The following is a 16540-nucleotide window of genomic DNA, read 5'->3' on the forward strand; positions in this document are numbered from 1 at the left end:
TCTGGAAGGTCCCCCCGAGGGTCAGCTCCTGCAGCAGGTATCGTCCTGCAGTCTGTCTGCAGAGAGCAGCCACCGCCTCCTTGGACATGGTCTTGGTGGCAGAGCTGGTGCTGGTCACCCAGAAACCTTCTCACACTGTCCTGTGTTTATCTGCTCCTGCAGACTCGACAGCACTGCTCGTCTCTGGAGCTTATCGGTTCCTGGGGGGCTCTCACCAGCTATCTCCCAGCACACACGGCTCTCTCCAGCCCGCTGTTCTCCGGGAACTGCTTCTGCCCCCATCCCGGCTGTAGGGACAGGGAAGGGACCTTCACAAAGCGAGAGCCCAGCCCTGAGCCGTGCAGTCCCTTGAGACAGGTACAAGGGCAAGTCCTGGCACATGGGGCCACGGCTGGGCCCTGCCCGCCCGGATGGCAGCTCCTCTTGAGCCCTTGCTCCGTGCCTCAGCTCGGGTGGGTACGGGGCCATTCCTTCTCAAGAGGCCCCCGCAGCTGCAGGAGCTGGTCCCCTGGGCGAGGATGAGCCTCTGTCCATGGCGGGGAATCGGAGCATCCTCAGGCGACCCCAGGGCAGAGGTACCCAGCTCCAGCAGTGAGCCCTGCAGCCACGGCTCCGTAAAGCTCGCTGCCACCTCAGCAACGCCCGACGGGAGCACCGAGGGCTCACGCTCGGAGCCAGCTCACGAGGCTTGGGGCAGGCGGCGTGGGCTGCTCCAGATCTCCTGCAGGAGCTGCTGTCACCTCCCCCTTAGAGCCAGCGCTGGGAGCAAAGGGCAGACACTGGTCCATGGCCTGAGCTCAGCCTGTCCCAGTCCCTCCACCCAGGTTGGGCTGTCAGTCCACCTTAGGGCCCTCCTGGTCCTTCCTGGGCACCAGCAAGTCAGTGGCAGCCCCTGCCCTGGGGTGTCACCTCCCAGCCGCTCCCAGGCCCCCAGTCCCTGCCCTACCAGTGAGAAATGAACGTTTGCACGTAACTGGCAGCGACTTCCAACACCCACAGAATCACAGAATCAATGAGGTTGGAAGAGTCCTCTGGGATCATCGAGTCCAGCCATTGCCCTGACACCACCATGGCAACTAGACCAGGGCACTAAGGGCCATGTCCAGGCTTTTCTTAAACCCCTCCAGAGATGGTGACTCCACCACCTCCCTGGACAGCCCCTTCCAATGGCTAATGACCCTTGCTGAGAAGAAATGCTTCCTAATGTCCAACCTGAACCTCCCCTGGCGAAGCTTGAGGCTGTGTCCTCTTGTCCTATCGCTGGTTGCCCAGGAGAAGAGGCCGACTCCCACTGCGCTACAACCTCCCTTCAGGTAGTTGTTCCCGACTAGGAACAAACCAAACCAGACACTGCTCAGCCAAAGACCAGGAAAAGACACCATAATCCATAAAATACACCAGAAGGTCTATTTACTGCGTGTTAACTCAAGGAAGATCGGGGTTTGTAATCCTCAGGGTACACTGTTCCCTCTCACTGCCCCAGCCGTACATTTTGGGGTCGACGCAGCGTTTTCTGTCTATAAAATGAGCAGTTTGGAACCCGGGTTCAGACGAAGCACCAAGCTGGGAGTCACCCTGGACATGGCAGGCCAGGGTGTCTTTGCAACGATGGTGCCGCTGCTTCAGCTCCATGGCGGTTCCTTCGGCTCCAGGAGAGCTTCCTCTCCGCACAAGGCCGTGACATGACATCCCCCGGTAAAGGGGATCCCAAAGCACCAATGGCACAAAGCTGAGCTGCGTGTCCCATCCCCACCGCAGCTACTGGAAGCAAAGACGCTCCCACAGATGCCCCACGCTCCCTCCGCTCCTCCCACGTGGGATGGGGGACCTGCTTTTCCCAGGGAAGCTGCCCAGGTTCAGTCCCTGGAGGGACCAGGCTCGCTAGATGCCAACGTCCAGGTTGAGGAAGGAGACACTGCTGTACAGCTCGGAGGAGACCGAGCTGCTCTCCAGGGTGCGGGTACAACCAGGCAGCGGGGATGGAGCCTGCTCCTCCGGTGAATCCTCACTCCCTGTGCTCCTAAGGAACAATAAAAGAGAGCTGCTGTCTGCAAACGGCTTTTATTGCCCACTCCACACCCTGAACAGCCTCTAGGAATCACAGAATCAGTGAGGTTGGAAGAGCCCTCTGGGATCATTGAGTCCAACCATTGCCCTGACACCACCATGGCAACTAGACCAGGGCACTAAGTGCCATGTCCAGTCTTGTCTTCAACCCCTCCAGAGATGGTGACTCCACCACCTCCCTGGGCAGCCCCTTCCAATGGCTAATGACCCTTGCTGAGAAGAAATGCTTCCTAATGTCCAACCTGACCCTCCCCTGGCCAAGCTTGAGGCTGTGTCCTCTTGTCCTATCGCTAGTTGCCCGGGAGAAGAGGCCGACTCCCACTGCACTACAACCTCCCTTCAGGTAGTTGTAGACTGCACTAAGGTCACCTCTGAGCCTCCTCTTCTCCAGGCTAAACACCCCCAGCTCCCTCAGCCTCACAGGGGACAGGGAAAGGAGAATGGGGGCTCCAAGGGACAGAAAAGCTGGGACACTTCAGCTGTAGGTGTTGGCACAGAAAGGGGGGGAGTTTAGCTGAGGAGTTCATGACCGAGAGTGGTGGAAGGACCAGGAGAGACGGGCAGGAGGATGAGCAGGGTTTGCCCGTCACTTGCTGGCAGCCCCGCGGGACTTACGGCACGGCGTTGAGCTTCCTGCGCAGGAGGTGGTCGATGACATCGGGGTCTGTCTGAAAGAGCCGCCTTAGGACGTCACGTTGCGTTTCTGGAGAGACCTGGGAGGGACACAGAGACCCTCGCTCACAGCAGAGGCAGCCGAGGGCAGCGAAGGGGCTCACAGACCCACCGCCTTGGTGTCACGTCCCCCACATCTCCCAGGCTCTGAGCAGCATCTCAGCCCCTGCTTTCCCCACGCTAACCCCCGTCCTCTGGCTCCCTGTAGACCTGACAATTGCTACAAGGCTTTTTGGGGACCTGAAATGTCACATTCCTGTAGGTCTGTAGGAAATGGAATTTTCTGGTATTTCTCCGGAATTTCCCAGGTCCTCTCCTAAAACCAGGGCCAGGAGAAATGCTCAGTGTAGTCTGGCTGCTCCAGGGAGGGTGGGGAGAGGATGGAGCCAGCCCCTTCCCAGAGGTGCCTGGGCACAGCCCAAGGCACAAGGGCACTTCTGACAAGGAGAAAATTCTTCCCCCGAGGGCGGTGTGGCCCTGGGACAGGACCACAGAGGTCAGAGCTCTCCACCCCTGGGAGCACGTAAACCCCCGCCGCCCGCAGCCCTGACCCAGATCATGGATCTGGTCGGTCTGGAGGCCTCACAGGTCTCTGCCCACACGAACCTTTATGTGACTCTCAAAGATGCTTTTGGGAACTGCAGGTCGATGCATCCCCAGGGCAGGATGAGCACTCCCTGCCTCTCTGATGGTCCAGATCATCCACTGAAGGGTAGATCTGAAGTGATGCCCTTCTTCCCTGCCCTCCCCAGCTGGTGCAGACTCCCCACACCTGCATCCCCACCCCATGCCATCGCCTTCCAGCCCATGCCCTCTTCTAGGGTCTAGAGAATCTCCCCAACAAAGCCTCACCTACCGTGAACAAGGTCTGGTGATGCTCGATCAGCCTCTGGAGCACCAGGATGATGGCTGCGCTGTCTTCAAAGCTCACGGCACCAGCGTCTTTCTCTCCAGGCTTCTCTTTCTGAAGGATGTTGGGACCAAAGATTGTGGCCAAGTTTGAAACTGTCATTTTATTCCCAGGAATCTAGCAAGGAAGCACAAAAGGAAGTTGGAGCTTATAGCTGAGATGTCCCAGGGTAGCCTCATTCCCCCCAGGACAGGAACACAAGCTGCTGAGTGAGCCTGGGGTGATGACCTGGGTCCAGTTTGGTCCTCTCCAAGCTGGTGGGGCAGGGCCAGCACAAAGGGTTTGTGGTGCTGGAGCACACGCTCGCCCCCTCCCTGCATCAGGGCTCCATTCCCACCTACCTCACCTTTCAATATTTCTATACCATCCTACACTACGGGACAAGGCCAGTCTCTCTGAATCATGGAGATACTTAGAGCTCATATTGTCCAGAGAAACCAAAACCCACCTCAATGCATGATGGTAAGTCCTTCATGAAAGCTGGAGGTGGAAAACCAGAATTAGTCCACAAAAAGAGCCTACGGACACACAGCCAGGTCTCTGTGGGGTTACTGCAACCCCCAAAATCCCTTAGCTGGACCGAGAGGAACGGCTGAGGGAGCTGGGGGTGTTTAGCCTGGAGAAGAGGAGGCTCAGAGGTGACCTTAGTGCAGTCTACAACTACCTGAAGGGAGGTTGTAGCGCAGTGGGAGTCGGCCTCTTCTCCCAGGCAACTAGCGATAGGACAAGAGGACACAGCCTCAAGCTTGGCCAGGGGAGGGTCAGGTTGGACATCAGGAAGCATTTCTTCTCAGCAAGGGTCATTAGCCATTGGAAGGGGCTGCCCAGGGAGGTGGTGGAGTCACCATCTCTGGAGGGGTTGAAGACAAGACTGGACATGGCACTTAGTGCCCTGGTCTAGTTGCCATGGTGGTGTCAGGGCAACGGTTGGACTCGATGATCCCAGAGGGCTCTTCCAACCTCATTGATTCTGGGATTCTGTGAGAGCCACCCAGACCCGCCAGGGACAAGGAGGTTCATCAACAGTGTGGTTTAGCCAAGGATTCACCTAGGCTCGCAGGAAGCTCTACTCGGTTTTAACCAACGAAGCCTGAGCAACCCCTTCTCCGTGCCAGCCCTTACCTCCTGGCCTTCGGGGCTGCGGGAGCTCTCGGCGTGCCGGGCCACCTCGCCGAGGAAGCGCAGGAGCCGGTGCAGCGTGTCGCTGTGGCAGGGCGGCAGCAGGAAGAGCAGGAGCTGGAGGGCGGCCAGCTGCGCCGGGCCCGCCATGGCTGGGCAGACAACAATTAGCGTGGGTGCCCGCCTGCCCGGCGCTGCCAGCCCTCGTTTACACCCGCGGTAATGAGCTCTGGAGGGAGCCAGGTTGGCGTCCTGCCCTTCATCCCCTCCACGCGGGGATAAGCGCTCTGGGAGACCCTCGCGAGGGGGGTATCCCACAGCCCCATAATCAAAGACCATCCTAGACCAGAGGATTATAACCCAATTATCAAATGAAGCACAGCCCGCAGCGCGTGCCCGCGGCGGTGCCAGGGCAGCGCGTCGCCGAGCCCACCGCTGCCCAGGGCGGGGGAGGAAGGACCTGGAGCCAAACGGTTGAAAAATTATACGTGGTGGGGTGTGAATTTGTGGGTTCAACCGCCAGCCCCCGCGCGGTCCAGGGCCACCCGGCCTGTCTAGTGTGAGTGTGTGTGACACAGGGGGACATCCAGAGCTCTGTGTGACGGATGGCAGGTGAGGGAAGGGGGGACCGCGCGGTCCGCAGCCCACTCCGGTGCTGGCTCCCGAGGTCACGCAGCGGGGGGCTCACCGGCGGTGCTGAGGAAGGCGGCGTAGAGCTCCCTGGGATCAGCGGGTCCGGCAGGTCCCGGAGGAACTCTTTGAGCAGAGCAGCCACATCATGAAACGCATTGATGCTCATCCAGGAAAACATCCAGCCCTTGGTCAAACTCTTCCCTCAGCTTAGAGATGGAAGAGAGGAGAAGAATAAAAGCAACGCTCAGTTCCTCCTCCAGCACGTGCCTGTGAGATTTCAGATCTCTCCATGGCAGTGTCACCAGAATCACAGAATCAATGAGGTTGGAAGAGCCCTCTGGGATCATCGAGTCCAACCATTGCCCTGACACCACCATGGCAACTAGACCATGGCACTAAGTGCCATGGCCAGGCTTTTCTTAAACCCCTCCAGAGATAGGGACTCCACCACCTCCCTGGGCAGCCCCTTCCAATGGCTAATGACCCTTGCTGAGAAGAAAATGCTTCCTAATGTCCAACCTGACCCTCCCCTGGCGAAGCTTGAGGCTGTGTCCTCTTGTCCTATCACTGGTTGCCTGGGAGAAGAGGCCGACTCTGCTTTATCCATCCCCCACCCATACAAGCGGCACGGCTACAGAGGGTGCAGTAAAGGGCTCACTTTACCTGCTGGACTCTCTTCTTGGAGCTCCCAACACGGAAGATGCCCACGGTCTGGAGACCTGGGAGGCGACAGGTTAGTGCTGCGCATCCCCCCAGCCCCCGCCACCCCGACTTGTCCTTGGAGCACCCCAATGTCACGGGAGCAGGTCCCTTGTGCCACACACGAGGCAGCGCGGGGAAAAAGAAAGGTTTTGGAGCCATAAGATGTTCTGGGGCTGTCGGGGGGGTGAGGGAAGAGATCCCGTCTGTACAGCAACTGAGCCAGACGCGGGGTTTGCAGGGGAGTTAAGGACAGGCCGCCTGGCTGGAGACACACGTGCTTACCGGTGTGTTTCGATGTGTCTGCAACAGCTCTCCACAACCCGCGGGACCTGCCAGGTGATGGGGTTGAGGCTCAACGTGTTTTTCTTGCCCAGGCTCCTCCGCGGATCCAGCTCGCGGGAGTGCGACAACTGCAGAGCCTCCAGCAGCTCGGAGGTGTTGTCACTCAGGTCAGCGATGGAGTCCCACGGGACATCGCGCCCTGAGAGGGAGCAGAGGCGATCTGGGGGGTGGCAGGAACGACCCCGTGAGATCCCAGTGCAGCAGCATGGCTGTGAGCTCAGCAGTTGGAGGGGAATGGAGGCATCACCCCCAAACCACCACAGAGGTCTACAGAGCCTGGCTGGGGGTGGGAGAGAACCACAGAGACCCTTTCATCCTCCACACAGTTGTTTACGTGCTCTGCTCCTGGCGTGAGGGGCTTCTAAACACAGCCTGGGCAGACCTTACACCCCACGCAGACATGGGGAGAGAGGAAACACCCCCAGATCTTCCACCTCTGGCTGCGCAATACACAGGGTTTAGTTACCTGTATGGGAGCTGCTTTACCCCGGGGGTTCCAGGAGCGGGTCTCTGCCCCAAAGAGACGAGGCAAAGCAAACCCACCCTATCACCCACCTCCCCTCCCGTGGAACGGGACTAAAGCCGACGGGGTGGCCAAGGCTGACCAGCCACAGCATCCTCCTTGCCCTCTCCACCTCTTGGGGGAAGCAGGGGCATCCCACACCCCTGAGGGCAGAGCGGGACTGACCCCGCACGCAGCACAAATAACTCCTACTTGTAAGAAAAAGACCCTGGGAACACGTATTTATGGCCGAGGTCGGAGCCTCCCCCAGCCCCAGCACCATCCCAGTGCGGCCCGTTTGCAGCCATACCCTCCGCCCGGCTCCGGGAGCTGCTGGTCGAGGAACGTGGGGGAAGCGGCTCCTGCGGGCAGACCCCGCAGGGTACCAGGCCCCAGCTCCTGCCCATACGGGGACCTCTTCTGCCTCTGAGGCCCGAAACCTCGTCACGGTGGCTTCCACCTCCAGGCAGAGCCGGCGGCTCCTCGTCACCGCGTCCTGCAGCTGCCTGTAGGCACGGTCGTTGGCGATGACTTGGGCGAGCGGGATCCCGAAGGCCTGAGGGAGCAGTCTGGGGACAAACGTGGGAGAAATGGGAAAGTATCACTACAGGAGAAAACAGAATCACAGAATCAACCAGGTTGAAGAGCCCTCTGGGATCATCGAGTCCAACCATTGCCCTGACACCACCATGGCAACTAGACCAGGGCACTAAGTGCCATGTCCAGGCTTTTCTTAAACACATCCAGAGATGGTGACTCCACCACCTCCCTGGGCAGCCCCTTCCAATGGCTAATGACCCTTGCTGAGAAGAAATGCTTCCTAATGTCCAACCTGAATGAGAGGAAGCTGCACAGTGAGGGAATCCCAGGGTCCTGCACAGGTAACCAGCAGCAGGAGGGTGAGGAGGACAACACGTAAAACTGATTCAGTCCATGACAAGGGGATCTGCAGCGTAACTCCAGGACGGCAGCCCTGCAGCTATCAGTGCCTGCCTGCCCTGTCCCCTCCTGCTCCCCCCAGCCAGGAGTGCCTGGGGTGGGGGGGAAGAGCCCCGAGGACCCTGGGTGCTGCTGCTCCTGCGTGGTGGGGCTCAGGGAGCGGGGAGGGCACGGCGTGGGATACAGCATGCTGGAGGAAGAGGAGGGAGACGCAGGGGAGCTGGGAAGACGGCAGGAAAACCAGCCTCCACCAAGGTGCTTGTTGCAGCCAGTTTTTCCTGAGCTTTCCTTCCTTTTATTGGTTACAGCTTCATGAAGACGCCACAGCGGAGACTTCAGGAATCACCAGAAATATTTGATACAAAAGATTCTTACCAAATTATAACCTCTGGTTTTCTACAGGGTTTGCACCAGCTATTAGTACTCCTGGTACTAATGGCTTTTCCCCCTCCGTGCCGACGCAAGGAGAGCTCTCCTTACCCCCAGCCTCCGCACCACCCTGGGCCAAGGGGTTTTGCAGCCGGACTACAAGCCACAAATGCATTTAGTAAAATATCAGACTGCTGCTGAGTGATTTCCTCGAGTGGACTTTGTACTGGTGGGAGAAAATCAGGCCGTGCTCTGCCGGCTGCGTCCCCAGGTTGGTGGCTGCCGTCCTCCAAGGGACAATAAAGCAGAACACGAAGAGCAAGACCAGGGTTAAAAGGGGCAGACAAATATCCATCCGTGTACCTCCCTACAAACACACATCGGGCACACACATGTTGGGCACACACACATCCACCTCTTCCAGCCCCTCGCACGCTCCCGTACGCACTGTTACACCAGCAAACCACCACGGCACAAGGCACCCTGGCACCTCCCAGCTCAGCCCCATCAAAAATCCCCAGTTCCCTCTGAGAGCAGGGACCAAAAACCCGGGGAAAAGGGTGCTGCTCACCTTTCCTCTCCTTCGAGAAGCTCTCCAGTTTCTGGCGGATGGATTTGCTGCCTTTAGGTCCGACTGCGAGGAGAAAAGCAAGCAAAGGGTCTGCATCGTGAGGTGGCTTTAGCACAGTCTCCCCATAAAGATTCGCCCCTCCTGGCTCAGACCACAGCCCCGTGAACCTCCCTCCATCAGGGCTCACCAATGCCTCGGTACCCAGACGCGCCATCCAGCAATGCCCAACGCTACGGGTCAGGGCACAGGAGCCACCAGGCAGCCAGCAAATTACCTGGCGTCCCAAAACAGGGGCCCAACGAGCCCCAGCCACCCCTCCTGGTGCCACCCTGGCCGTGCCCCACGGGGGGAAACGCCTGATGCCACAGCAGCCACCGGACACGGTCTGTGCACTGAGTGCGGTGAGCAGCCAAGACCAGCCACCAGCACGTGGGTCAAGAGCAGTGGAAAAGCCACAGCTGTCCAAAGGCTGGAGCTTAAAGCTGTTTCTGGCCGCCTTAAATCCCGTGTCCGTGTCATACATGACTTGGTGTTAACGATGATCTCCCAGCAATTACTTAGGGGACTCAGAAAGCCGCCTTAATTCATCCTCAGAGGTCTGGTACCAACGCTGGAAAAGGAATGCAGCCCCCAGAAAGCTTTTGTGAATGTTCTCCAGAGCACAGACAAGTGGAGTTAGACACAACACCCGCCACCAGAAACCCCATACTGGTCCTACGAGCCAAGCCCCGCTCCCGAGGGTCCCCCACGTTGTACGTCCAGGGACACCAGCCACGTCTGGTCGCAGTCAATGAGCTGAGAACTCGTTCACTGCCCACCCCAAACCCAGGACAGATTGTCCTGTTCTGGCTCATGCTCCTAATTCCTAAGGAATTCTCTTCCTAGACGCAGCTCATGTCACTGTTTGGGTTATTCTGTGAGGTTTAGAAGCTATTGAAAGTTGCACGAGCAACACGTGCCTGAAAGGGAGCCCACAGCAATGACCACGCGGCACCGTACGTGTTGTTTCATTCAAACCAGAGCGCAGGAAGATGAAGAACAACCTTGGAGACAAAACTCAGCTAAGGAAACACAAGGCCAGCAAAGCTCCACTGCTTCAGCACAGGCTTAGGAGGGGTGACCCAACGTGCTGGGGCTCAGCGTCAGCACAACGCCCCGCTCCTAAAGCCGTGCAGATGTTCCTAGGGGAAGCAACCTAGGAGGCAGGAGATGAAGCAATCATCAGGGTTCCCCTGCCCAGAAAGCCTCAGCTGGTATCTCCGTGACAGAGCAACACGTACGATCCCCTACAAAGCCAGGAGATGAGGACAACTTTTCACTGAGATGCATCAGAGCAAGCTCGATGCTGTGCATCCTTCAAAGGTTTCACCTTTCTTGGTCATCTCCTGCTTGAACCACAGTCTTGGTCCTGCAGGCTTGGCCAGAAGGAGACGCAGAGCCCACGTTGTGTTTGCTCTGCAGCTCAGGAGGGTCCTACAGCTGTTTGCTGTAGGGTCTGAGACGCTGCAGGGGTTTGTTGGGATTGAATGAGTGAGGACTGTCAGAAGGAGAACAGCCCAGAGGGCATCAAAGCTGAAGGCTGCCCCAAAAGATGGTTCACAAGGGGATGCACACCCCATGATCCTCATCACCTAGGTACCTGGAGGCACGAGGATTAAAAGGTGCTGAGCACCTTTTCCTCGAGGAGAATAGTAACACCCGTGCGATGGCTGTTTGCTAAAGGAGGCAGGAATTCCACGTGGGTAGGTGCTGCGGAGCAAGGACAGACGGGTGGACCCAAACGGAGATGGTGCAGCCCAAATTCGGGCATTTCCAAACAACATGAACTTCCCTTAAAACCCTGGGGTGGGACAATGGAGGTGCAACAGGTCCACAGCTCATCCTCAGCATCTCACAGTGACCCTCTGCAAAAAAGCAACGAGTGGAGAGAAGTCTAAAGGGTGCCAAGATGGACAGAAGGGAGGAGGGATTCCCCTTCCAAAGCCAGGTGAGGAGAGCGGTGTCCAAACACACACGAGGATGAGATCAGGACTTTGCAGTCCCCCGCACTCATCCCGCAGGGAGAGAGGAGCCCATGGGGCAAAAGGCAGCACACAACAGCACGGAAGGAAAGACCATGGGGGTTTCTTGGCACCAGAAGCTGCTGCTGCTGCAGGGTGTCACTGAAAATGGGACCACAACAGCTCAAAGGAAAAAAAAAAAAGCAAAGGAACCAGGATGTTTGTGGTCAGAGTCCCCCAGGGACTGGAAGGCAGTCTGTGGTGGCTGGTGCCACAGCCCTGGGGCAACTGGGAGCTCTGGGAAGGAGAGGACAGCTTTCTCCCTTTCCTTGAAGCCATTTCGTTGCATGAAATCTTCCAAATATTAAGACAGGAAATCAAACTTGGACGTCACCCCAAGTACTTGCTGTCCAGTATGAGGCTGAGGCTGGGCATTAGGAAAAGCTCCTTCCCTGGGGCAGGTCCCCAGAGATGGGGGGGTCCATCCCTGGGGGGTCCCAGCCCCAGCTGCCCCAGGCTGCTGGGACCCCACGACCCAAGGGCTGGTGAGCTGGAGGCACCTCCTGCCCTGCTGGGACACCGAAATATGGCCAGGGCAGAGGAGGCTGGTCTGTCCCCTCCTGAGGAACGGGTACGGGTGGGGAGGTGCCAGGTTTGTAGACACCAGGGGACAGTGTGGGAACCCAGACAATGCCTGTGTGTCTACGGAGGGCAGCACAGAGCTCAGTCCCTGTGGAGCTTCTATATTTATCTGCCCATTAGTTTCAGGAGCACGTCTCCTGGCCTTGCATAAGCCCCATCCCAGCAGCAGGACTCTGTGCTGGACATCAATCCAAAGTTTGTCCCATCCCAACGGCACTAAGACAGTCCCACTGGAAGCCCTCGCCAAGCATCTGGTTCGGATTAGGGGGATCACGGCAGACAACAGGCAGGGTCACATTCTCACACTCCGACGGACACACGAACCCTCCTCAAGAGGCTGATTGAGCCTTCGAGGCTCCGGCCAAAGCAGGAAACAATAAAATGGACCAAAATGTGTCACCAATGTCTTTCCATAAACATCACCCCGTGTTCTGAAGCGTGGTGACGGCTCAGCCCTCAGCCCTCCTCTCCCACCCTCTACCTTTAGCCAGGCTGAGGTCTCCGAGGCGCAGCTTCTCCTGCAGCTGGTAGAGCGCGAGCTCCTGCAGGCTGGCTCGCTCCAGCTCCGAGAGGCTGTGCAGGGGCACGGGCTGCATCCTGCTGCTGCGTCCTGGCAGAAGAGCTGAGATCAAGGTCCTCTGAAAAACATACATATAAAAATAAAAGAGCGAGGAGCACATCACTGAGACACCTGTTTGAGGGGAGAAGCTGCTGGAAACACCCCAGGGTGTCTGTGCAAGTGCAGGAGATGCTTGGCCCTCCTTAGAATGGACCTTAGAATCACAGAACAGTTTGGGTTGGGAGGGACCTTAAAGACCATCTAGTTCCAACCCCCTGTCACAGGCAGGGACACCTTCCACCAGACCAGGTTGCTCCAAGCCCCATCCAACCTGGCCTTGAACACTGCCAGGGAGGGGGCAGCCACAGCTTCTCTGGGCAACCTGGGCCAGGGTCTCACCACCCTCACAGCAAAGAATTTCTTCCAATATCTCATCTCAGTCCCCCCTCATCCCATCACTCCATGCCCTTGTAAAAAGTCCCTCTCCAGCTTTCCTGTACCCCCTTCAGGTACTGGAAGGTGCTAGAAGGTCTCCCTGGAGCCTTCTCTTCTCCAGGCTGAACAGCCCCAGCTCTCTCAGCCTGTCTCCAGAGCAGAGGTGCTCCAGCCCTCTGAGCATCTTCGTGGCCGCCTCTGGACTCGCTCCTTCACCTCACCCAAGAGCCAGCTGATCTGTACGTGCCCCGGCCACACCACCTCACTTTGACCTTCCAAGCAAAGGCCTTGGAGGCATCAGGGAGCGGGTGGGGGATCTCAGTCCTGGCTCCCAGACCTCCCAGAGGAACCTCAGGGCTCAGCAAGAGAGCTCCCTGGCCAACTCCAGCTCTGTTGGCCCATGAAGCCCGACACCATCAGGCTCACATACACAGGACGGGGCACATCCTGGCTAGCCAGAGCAGGGACAGTGGTCCTGCTGCTGGGACTTGGCCATCTTCACCATGGAAACATAGTTCCTGGCCGGCATCAGCCTCGAGACCAGGCTCCACGTGAGCGAGGCCAGGAGGGAGGCAGGTCCGACCAGCTCCTCACCAAACACAGACGGCACAAGGTGTTCCAAAGCGCTACAAAACCTCATGTGAGAGAAACTGCCTTTTTTCCCCCATTTTTAATTGGTTTATTTCCTGATTCAATACTTAACACTGAGCTGTGACGAGGGTGAGAACAGCCGGAGTGGGACAAGGCGGCACCTCTGCAGCGGGTCCTGGACCAGCCTCCGCACAGCACCCACCGCCCGCCTCCGCCGCGGGGCCCGGGAGGGCGGCTGGCTGTGGCAGGGTTTCTGTTGGCCACGTTCTCAATCCCTAAAGATATTTAGAAAATTACATGTATTTAAAAAAAAAATATATATATAAAAATGAGTTGTTATGAACTCCCCCGCATGCCAAAAAAGGGAATCCAGCTAAAGACAAAGATACTCCTGAAACGTGACGTGTCACAAAAATGATATTCCTCAGCTCGCCCGCGGTGACACCCGTGAGGTGCAGCGTGGCCAGACGCCTGGCACGGCTCAGCACCCCTAACGCCGGGGTACCCGGGTGCCCACCACTGTCCATGCGCTGGACTCGGGGGTAAATTGCCCAGGAAGGGCTGGCATGACCCCGCTCCCACAGCAGCCAGCCCTGCGGACAGCCAGCTCCGGGACTGACACCCACCTGGGTCTGGAGCCTGGGGGATGCCACCCTCGCTTGAAAAGGGGCTTTTTCATTATTAAATTACTAAACGACATCACAGAATCACGGAATCACTCAGGTTGGAAGAGCTCTCTGGGATCATCAAGTCCAACCATTGCCCTGACACCACCATGGCAACTAGACCAGGGCACTAAGTGCCATGGCCAGGCTTTTCTTAAACCCCTCCAGAGATGGGGACTCCAGGAGCTGTTCTCCAGGCTCTGCAGTGTGCTTTGTCCCCCCACAGCCCCCCGCCCCTCCCCGCGCTCCCTCCCAAGGCAAGCTCAGCCATCAGCCCCGAATGTGATACCCACTTCTCATAACTTCCACCCTGCAGAAAAAACACACCTGTGGGAGGAAGAAGCACCCCTTTAGGAACGTATTGCATTTACTGTCTCAATGGGGCTGTGTGTGAGAGGTCAGCCTTAAACTACACTAACTAACTGGTCCTACCAAGCTTTGTGGAGATCCTGGGACATGAGCTCCCCTGGGACAGCCCAGGCAGGAAGAGGGGGCACAGAAGGTGGCACAAACATCTCCACCTGCCAGCCACCGTAGAATAGAATCACAGAAGGGTTTGGGTTGGAAGGGACCTTAAAGATCATCTAATCCAACCCCCCTGCCATGGGACACCTCCCACCAGACCAGGTTGCTCCAAGCCCCATCCAACCCGGCCCATCCAATAGCTCACGCGTTTCTGCCACGCCAGAAAGGAGGGACGAGCAGCGGCGGTGCCTGAGCAGGAGCCTCCCGGCAGGACGGGGCAGGACGGACAGACAGCCCCGAGACAGACACGTGGAAGGACATTACCCTTCTGCAGGCGAAGGCGACGGCCCCGGGCAGAGCCCACACTCCCAGCCCGAGCGGGAGGGATGGGGAGCGGAGGCACAGAGGATGCGGCTGCCTCGGGGCAAGGAGGGGAAACCCGATTAGGGGGGAGCAGAACGGAGGGACAGCAGGAAGGAGAAGTCAGGGCAGGCTGGTGCTTATCTGCCCCTACCACGAGTGCTACAGCCCTGTGAAATGCCCCCCCCCATCGCAAGCTTCGTGATGAACTCCTGCTTCAACTGCCAACCCCGAAAAACCCAGCCTTGCTTCTTGGGAGCGAGCTAGTGGGGACCACTGCCAGCTTCACCCTCCCGACGGCAGCTCGGCGATGCCCTGCGGAGCCCCGACGGCAGCGGGCAGGCAGGAGAGCCCGCTGAAAACCCTCACAGAGGGGGATGCTGTAGGAGGCATCTCACCAACTCTAAAACAGAAATAAAAAGCCTTTTGCTGGGAGCGTTAACATGGCACTTCCTCTCCGCAATGACTTTCCCCACTTATTTTTAGGACCAGGGCTTATTTAACCTCATGGAAAAGGCTCAGCTCAGCAAAGTTACTCCCTTCCCAGCTGCAGCGAAGGGCTGACATTTACCTTCCTCGTCTCCTTCTCGCAGCACCCGGGGCTCTGGGCTCTCTCCTCTTCCTCCAAGATGATGGTTTTCAAGGCAGCGTCTCCACTGTCTCGCGCAGCGGGTGGGGGAACCTTCCCCGGCTGCTGGCGGGAGGAGCAGCTCCGGGGAGGAGACGCTGCTGCTGCTGGACGCGGCCGAGGGGAGGAGAGGGGTGATGAGAACGTGAATTTCCTGCCAAAAGAAACGAGAGCCAGAAACATGGTTATGTGGAGAGAGCGAGTGGGGTTAGACGGGAAGGACCAGCACTTCCCACGCCTGACAGTGCCTGTGCCTTGGCAGGGGATCCCATCGTTGCTCAATCCATCTCCCCCCACCCCTGTGCTTTCCCCACTCTTACCTGTCAGTAACCAGGACGCCCACCGAGGTGACACCTGAAAGGGCAACGTGCCGCCTGGCGCTGGCCAACGAGGGCAGGGGATGGTTTTCACCCTGGTTCTCCGTGCAGACCTCTCAGCTGCTCCATCACAGCATCTCCACGATGACAGAGTCTCCAGGCTGGGCCTGAGGGACCACAGAGGTCCCCCGCAAAGCGCTGGCATTGGCGAGCTCCCAGCCTGATGGGACAGACGTACAGCGAGCATCTTGTACGGCGTGCTGCACGCGGGGGGTTACAGACCCTCACAGACGTGTGGTAACGCCCAAAACCAGCACCTCCTCGCCCGTTAACACACCCACGAGCACCTCGGGGACCGCAGCCGGGCTGCTGCACCAGATGTCCACCCCAAACGCTGCCCTAAGCGGCAACTCCATGTGCTTTGACGAAGGTCCCAGACCTTGAATGCGCTGCCTGTTGAGTAACACATGAGAGGGTGCTGGAGAGGGAGCAGGGAGCATTTCGCAGCCGTTTGCTGCTGAACACTTGCTGGCCTGATATTTGTGAGTGCTCTTGAAATTTACCACCAGGACAGCGAAGCCCCGCGTTGGCAGAGGACTTGGGAAGGAGCATCTCCTTTCCTCTAGCAGGCAAGGTAAGCCAGGTGAGAAAAAGAAAGCAGCAGGGCCAAGATTTGCCCATAAAAAAATGTTTATTTCTTAAAAATACAACGTTCACCTGCAGTGACACAACTACTGAGAACATTTCCTCTGAAGGGTTTTCACCTGCTTCCAGTGCAGCTGCAGGAGACACCCACCCCTGGAGACAGAGAGGGTCTGGTACCTGCAGCGGCACCTCACTCACCTCCTCACCATCCAGGGAGACCAAGGGCAGGATGGATTTCTCCTGGTGGCAAAGAGCACACAAGGTTTCAGGGAAACCTCAGCCCCACTGGAAGGACCTTGGTAAAGGAAGCCTGGAGAGGGGGAGAAGCAGGACCCAGGACTCTTCTGGCCCCTTCCTTGCCTTTACAGCACAGAGCTGTTGCTCTGCAGGTCCCAGCTCCGCTCCCT

At 58.0% G+C, this 16540-nt stretch overlaps 2 protein-coding genes across 2 annotated transcripts; both read right to left on the bottom strand.

Moving 5' to 3' along the window:
- Nucleotides 1-1393: 1393 nt before the first annotated feature.
- On the bottom strand, nucleotides 1394-8200 carry ARHGAP36 (Rho GTPase activating protein 36). Its single transcript, XM_068409383.1, is given in 12 exon segments — nucleotides 1394-2020; nucleotides 2683-2780; nucleotides 3596-3766; nucleotides 4772-4920; nucleotides 5457-5492; nucleotides 5495-5549; nucleotides 5551-5607; nucleotides 6065-6121; nucleotides 6388-6570; nucleotides 6573-6584; nucleotides 7357-7516; nucleotides 8193-8200. Coding segments are annotated over 12 exon segments (1125 nt in total). The 3' UTR covers nucleotides 1394-1881.
- Nucleotides 8201-8362: 162 nt separating this feature from the next.
- Nucleotides 8363-15603, bottom strand: LOC137668091 (uncharacterized). The gene is made up of 4 exons (XM_068409384.1): nucleotides 15492-15603; nucleotides 15115-15325; nucleotides 11950-12106; nucleotides 8363-8889 (listed from the first exon to the last, which is right to left on the bottom strand). The coding sequence occupies exons 3-4, from the start codon at nucleotides 12062-12064 to the stop codon at nucleotides 8363-8365; spliced, it is 642 nt and encodes a 213-aa protein (XP_068265485.1). The 5' UTR covers nucleotides 12065-12106; nucleotides 15115-15325; nucleotides 15492-15603.
- Between the last annotated feature and the right edge of the window lie 937 nt (nucleotides 15604-16540).

Source organism: Nyctibius grandis, chromosome 10 (assembly GCF_013368605.1).
Source record: "Nyctibius grandis isolate bNycGra1 chromosome 10, bNycGra1.pri, whole genome shotgun sequence".
In the NCBI taxonomy this organism is placed as follows: Eukaryota; Metazoa; Chordata; class Aves; order Nyctibiiformes; family Nyctibiidae; genus Nyctibius; species Nyctibius grandis.